We start from the raw sequence: 6,768 nt of genomic DNA, 5'->3' as shown, positions 1-6,768 counted from the left end.
GTCTAAATCCTGTGAAAATGTTCGGTGGACCACTGAAACAAAATTAGAGCTATTTGGCAATACAGATCAGTGCTATGTTTACAGATGACCAAACACCCTCCCTACAATCAAACATGGGGAGGTTTGATAATGCTGTGGGGTTGTTTTGCTTCCTCTGGTACTGAGGACCTTGAACATGTGAAAGACATCATGAAATTAGTAGATTATCAATGTGTTTTTTGGTAAACGAGTGGGTGTCTGTTGAAGGTTGTGGGTCTTCCATCAGGACAAAAACACAAACACACATCAATAAACAACAGGAATCGTTAAAAAATTAACACTGGGCTGTTCTGGAGCGGCCAGCGATGAGTTCAGATCAGAATCCCATCAAAAACCTATGGTGAGATATTTTTCACAGATAACTCCAGTACCTGAAAAGAAGAGATGTTCATATGTTCTTCAGATTTTGTGAGATCTGAAAACAGTAGTTAGTGGAAGGCACCACTCAAACATTGAAGAATTGGAGCAGTTTGAAGAGTGGCTGAAGAGTGGGACAAATTGCCATTGGAAAGGTGCAGCAAGCTCATTGATGGCAACAAGAAGCATTTTCTGGTGGTTCTGCAATGCTGACAATCCAATAACAACATGTCTAGACTGAAGTTTTTTTTAAATGTCAACTTATTTTTGAAGAAATAGGGAATTATTTAAGAAAAGTGAAAGGGTGGCAATATTTATCTATATTAGAAATATAATACAATAGATACATTTGTGTCTTATTATTTATAAAATGTTTACTTCTTGAGTGTAGTTCTGCACACAATGTGTACCTGCAAAATAAACATTTGTTAACAAATACAATGTTACGGTCACAAAGACCTTCAACTCTGGTCAAAGGCATGTCAGAGATCTATGTGACCTGAACATTGTGTTTGTCAATACATGTTTGGGACTTCAGAGTGTGGAAAGCCTTGATTCTTCCGAAATGGATGTGAATGATGATCAGCCAAGGAGGTGGGGCTTTTCAACAGTTCAACACACCCCACTATGTATAAAAGCAGCAACAAGTGGCACAGTGAGCCTTGTGGGATCCTCGGATTGTCTCTTGTTCTGAATCCATGGCCTTGCAGTGGAGTGTTGTTTGTCTCGTAGCAGTGGCCATGCTTGGCTGTCTGTGTGACGCTCAATTGAAGTGGCTTTACCAAACCCCTCAGAACCCTGCCCAACCCCTTCCTCAGAACCCTGCCCAACCCCTTCCTCAGAACCCTGCCCAACCCCTTCCTCAGAAGCCTGCCCAACCTCTTCCTCAGGGGCCTGTCCAACCCCTTCCTCCGAGGCCTGCTGAACCCCTTCCTCAGAGGCCTGCCCAACCCCTTCCTCAGTGGCCTGCCCAACCCCTTCCTCAGAGGCCTGCCCAACCCCTTCCTCAGTGGCCTGCCCAACCCCTTCCTCAGAGGCCTGCCCAACCCCTTCCTCAGAGGCCTGCCCAACCCCTTCCTCAGTGGCCTGCCCAACCCCTTCCTCAGAGGCCTGCCCAACCCCTTCCTCAGAGGCCTGCCCAACCCCTTCCTCAGAGGCCTGCCCAACCCCTTCCTCAGAGGCCTGCCCAACCCCTTCCTCAGAGGCCTGCCCAACCCCTTCCTCAGTGGCCTGCCCAACCCCTTCCTCAGAGGCCTGCCCAAACCCTTCCTCAGAGACCTGCTCAACCCTTTCTTCAGAAGCCTCCCCAAAACATACCTCAACAGATACCCTACACCAAAGGCGACACAAAACAGACCTGTGAGGTTGAGGACAAGGACAAGGTGTTGTGTGGACTTTCTGGCATCAATGCTGCCCGATGCCAGGCCATCAGCTGCTGTTTTGATGGACGGATGTGCTTCTACGGGAAAACAGGTAGGTGTCAGACCATGCTAATTTTACTCTAGAACTCTCACTCTCAAGTTGTAACAGTGTGATTTTACTTAATGTTTTGCCCCCTCTGAAAAACTAGTATGTTTCTCTTTACCAGAAAACTAGTAATTGGATTGTGAACTCTTCACTCTCAACAATTTCACTTACCCACTTAGATATGGCCATTTTGTATCCAACAATCAACATGCACCAAAATGCTCCAGTTTACTCAGCGATTAGGACTACTAACTTCATGTTTCTCCTATGCTCCTTATCACCAGTGACTGTCCAGTGTACCAAGGATGGCCAGTTTGTGGTGGTGGTTTCCAGAGATGCCACTCTGCCCAAACTTGAGCTAGATTCCATCAGCCTGCTAGGGACAAACGGAGCCCACTGCACCCCTGTCGGCACTACATCTGCCTTTGCCATCTACCAGTTCAAAGTTAGTGAATGTGGAACTGTGGTGACGGTACGTATGGCCAGGGTTTGGTTTCAGTACAATCATACTGCATCTTAACCAGAGAGTTACTGTGTTGCTCTAGCACCTAATTCAGATAATCGAGGTCCTAATAAACAGCGGATTAGAAGAATGGAGTTTGTTAAAACAGGGCAGGATTAAAAGCTTACTTACCCAGTAGCTCTTCTGGAGGAGGGTTGACTATCCCTTGGCTATATAATGAGTTAGAAAGTACTTATTTCTACTTTTTATTTCTACAATGAAATGCATGGTCTGTCTGCAGGAGGAACCTGATACTATTGTCTATGAGAACAGGATGTCTTCTTCATATGTAGTGAGGAATGGACCCTTCGGCGACATTACCAGGGACAGCCACTATGAGTAGGTGATCTTTGCCTAAAATGGGGTGTCATGCCCAATTAAATAAAGGTAAAAAAAACTAAAAACTAAACATTCATATGTATATATACAGTGTTTTTAAGTTATTAAAAATGTATATGGCATCCATAATGTATAATAATTTGTTCTTCTCTCTATGCAACAACATTTCAACTGATTTACAATGGCTGGTATTTAGTCAGGACCATTATGAGATGATTATAAGCTTGAGGGTACATGCTCATAACCTCATTACTGCCTCATAACGTGTTATACCTGTTATATAACATGTTATACGTGTTATCCCCCCCCACAAAAAAGTGGTGATATGTGATGTCTCTCTGATAACTCTGAATATATTGCTTTATTCTCAGCCTGCTCTTCCAGTGTCGGTATACTGGGACTTCCGTTGAGACACTGATTATCGAGGTGAGAACGTATCCAAACCCCAATCCAGTGGTCAGTGTTGATGCAGTTCTCAAAGTGGAGCTCAGACTGGCCAATGGACGTTGTCTCTCCAAGGGATGTGATGAAAGTAAGTCATAGTTTTGATATTGTTCCTGTGTATCTGCTATGAGGTATACGGTCAGAGTTCATGTGAGTTTTTTCACCAGGTGTTCAGGTTTTCTGCAACACTTAATATTTTTGTATTGTATTTTTTTTTAAACTAAAATATGAAATATATATACTTTTAAAAAGTATAAAGGGAGAAAGCCTGATATGAACTTAATGATGATGGAGTAATGATCAGTTTTCCAAGTGCATGGTGGTTTAAGTGATTTACAGTCTATTTTAAGGTGAACTCATCCACTACCAATGTGATTTTCCTCCGCAGCGCAAGAAGCATACACCTCTTACTACACGGTGGCAGACTACCCTGTCACCAAGGTCCTCAGGGATCCCGTGTACGCTGAGGTTCGCATCCTGGGGATGACAGATCCCAATGTTGTCCTGATACTGGAGCAGTGCTGGGCCAACACAAACCCCACAGGTGAAATGCTGCCCCGGTGGGACCTTCTAGTTAATGGGTAACTAAATACTCTATACTTTTTAAACTTTGCGTTATATATAGACAGTGGGGCAAAAAACAATTTAGTCAGCCACCAATTGTGCAAGTTCTCCCACTTAAAAAGATGAGAGGCCTGTAATTTTCATCATAGGTACACTTCAACTATGACAGACAAAATGAAAAAAAAAATATCCAGAAAATCACATTGTAGGGTTTTTATTAATGTATTTGCAAATTATGGTGGAAAATAAGTATTTGGTCAATAACAAAAGTTTCTCAATACTTTGTTATATACCCTTTGTTGGCAATGACAGAGGTCAAACGTTTTCTGTAAGTCTTCATAAGGTTTTCACACACTGTTGCTGGTATTTTGGCCCATTCATCCATGCAGATCTCCTCTAGAGCAGTGATGTTTTGGGGCTGTTGCTGGGCAACACGGACTTTCAACTCCCTCCAAAGATTTTCTTGTGATCTGGAGACTGGCTAGGCCACTCCAGGACCTTGAAATGCTTCTTACGAAGCCACTCCTTCGTTGCCCGGGCGGTGTGTTTGGGATCATTGTCACGCTGAAAGACCCAGCCACATTTCATCTTCAATGCCCTTGCTGATGGAAGGAGGTTTTCACTCAAAATCTCACAATACATGGCCCCATTCATTCTTTCCTTTACATGGATCAGTCGTCCTGGTCCCTTTGCAGAAAAACAGCCCCAAAGCATGATGTTTCCACCCCCATGCTTCACAGTAGGTATGGTGTTCTTTGGATGCAACTCAGCATTCTTTGTCCTCCAAAAACGACGAGTTGAGTTTTTACCAAAAAGTTATATTTTGGTTTCATCTGACCATATGACATTCTCCCAATCTTCTTCTGGATCATCCAAATGCTCTCTAGCAAACTTCAGACGGGCCTGGACATGTACTGGCTTCAGCAGGGGGACACGTCTGGCACTGCAGGATTTGAGTCTCTGGCAGCGTAGTGTGTTACTGATGGTAGACTTTGTTACTTTGGTCCCAGCTCTCTGCAGGTCATTCACTAGGTCCCCCCGTGGGGTTCTGGGATTTTTGCTCACCGTTCTTGTGATCATTTTGACCCCACGGGGTGAGATCTTGCGTGGAGCCTCAGATTGAGGGAGATTATCAGTGGTCTTGTATGTTTTCCATTTCCTAATAATTGCTCCCACAGTTGATTTCCTCAAACCAAGCTGCTTACCTATTGCAGATTCAGTCTTCCCAGCCTGGTGCAGGTCTACAATTTTGTTTCTGGTGTCCTTTGACAGATCTTTGGTCTTGGCCATAGTAGAGTTTGGAGTGTGACTATTTGAGGTTGTGGACAGGTGTCTTTTATACTGATAACAAGTTCAAACAGGTGCCATTAATACAGGTAACGAGTGGAGGACAGAGGAGCCTCTTAAAGAAGAAGTTACAAGTCTGTGAGAGCCAGAAATCTTGCTTGTTTGTAGGTGACCAAATACTTATTTTCCACCATAATTTACAAATAAATTCATTAAAAATCCTACAATGTGATTTTTTCTTCTAATTTTGTCTGTCATAGTTGAAGTGTACCTATGATGAAAATTACAGGCCTCTCTCATCTTTTTAAGTGGGAGAACTTGCACAATTGGTGGCTGACTAAATACTTTTTTGCCCCACTGTGTATATATATATATATGTGTGTGTTCAAAATATAAAGCAAGTAATTTAAATAAACTTCTAAATCCAGCTATTCTTTTTGAAGTTTGTGAAAGATATAGTACTCTGATTGATCCATTTCCCCCCAGTTTCTGTCCTTGCTGGTCTCTGGTGCTCCTCACCATGACTCTCTCTCTCTCTCTGTGCGTTTATCTCCCCCCAGGTGTCCCTACCAGGATGACCGTTACCTGACCGTGCCCATCCGCTCGGACAGCTCCTATATCCCTCCGGGAGAATTCTTCTCCCACTACAAGCGCTTCCTCTTCAAGATGTTCACCTTTGTAGATCCGACATCTATGGGCCCCCTGCAGGAGAGCGTAATGAATGCAGTTCAATCCTAAATCACATCAGAACCCATAGAGACACTTGTGTAGATCTGAAAGCGTTGCATAGATGTAAAGATGATGGTTAAGATTTCACCTAACATCCCCTAGACCAATGTGTAGCTATAACCATATTGCTTGAACATGTACCTATTTTATACATATTGTAGAGTGCTTCCTCATACACCTATAGTGTTTTAAACATAAATACAAGCATCACAATCAGGTGAAGGAATACCTAACATAGATATAGACATAACCATGGTACAAATCAATGTAGACAAGGCTCTGTCGACCAGCTCCAGAGATGTAGCTGATTTAATTTCTGTCTCACCAGGTGTACATCCACTGTAGTGCAACAGTGTGCCACGCTCTAGCAGACTCCTGTGAACAAAGGTGCAACAGGCAAAGTGAGTGGTGCGCATAAGGACCAGGCTGTCATGTTTACACTGTGCAACAGTTTGGAGTGTGTTTTTATTGGCACAAGGGGTTGGTGGCACCTTAATTGGGGAGGATGGGCTCGTGGTAATGGCTGGAGCAGAATTAGTGGAATGGTATCAAACCCATGGTTTCTATGCATTTGATGCCATTCTATTTGCTCCATTCCAGCCATTATTATGTCCTACACTCAGCAGCCTCCACTGGAGAGTGGTTTATTTGAATCTTTAGTTTGGAGTCTTTGTCTGTGGTCTGACTGTCTTTTCTCTTCAGGGAGAGATCTTTCTGCTCAAGGCCAAAAGAAGACTAAAGGAGATGTTGTGGTTTCCAGTCAAAAAGTCATCATGATTGACCCACGTTTTTATGCTTAAATCAAATGTGTTATATGCTCATTTATATGGTCTGACTTGACAATAAAAGATGAGACATCTCGTTGCTTTTTTTGTGAAAGGAGTTATGAAAAGGTTAAGTTACAAAACTTTTGTTGTGTGTTGGGGACTTTGTGATCAGCGAAAAACCTTCAAACCTTTTCCCCTCACTTGGTCAGAGAAACCGAGGCAGGGCCCTGATAATATGCTGGCTTTGAACCACTTCCCAGCTTCAACACTAGA

General features: G+C 43.2%; 1 protein-coding gene across 1 annotated transcript; it reads left to right on the top strand.

Annotated features, from left to right (window-relative positions):
- The first annotated feature begins 1,094 nt into the window (after nt 1–1,094).
- On the top strand, nt 1,095–6,540 carry LOC135508689 (zona pellucida sperm-binding protein 4-like). Its single transcript, XM_064928918.1, has 9 exons — nt 1,095–1,264; nt 1,313–1,869; nt 2,148–2,335; nt 2,607–2,704; nt 3,076–3,236; nt 3,537–3,729; nt 5,560–5,713; nt 6,057–6,129; nt 6,431–6,540. The coding sequence occupies exons 1-9, from the start codon at nt 1,095–1,097 to the stop codon at nt 6,526–6,528; spliced, it is 1,692 nt and encodes a 563-aa protein (XP_064784990.1). The 3' UTR covers nt 6,529–6,540.
- Nucleotides 6,541–6,768: the final 228 nt, after the last annotated feature.

Source organism: Oncorhynchus masou, chromosome 22, assembly GCF_036934945.1.
Source record: "Oncorhynchus masou masou isolate Uvic2021 chromosome 22, UVic_Omas_1.1, whole genome shotgun sequence".
NCBI classification, from domain to species: Eukaryota; Metazoa; Chordata; class Actinopteri; order Salmoniformes; family Salmonidae; genus Oncorhynchus; species Oncorhynchus masou.
Note: the sequence above shows the minus strand (reverse complement) of the source record. Positions and strands in the feature narration are given on the sequence as shown.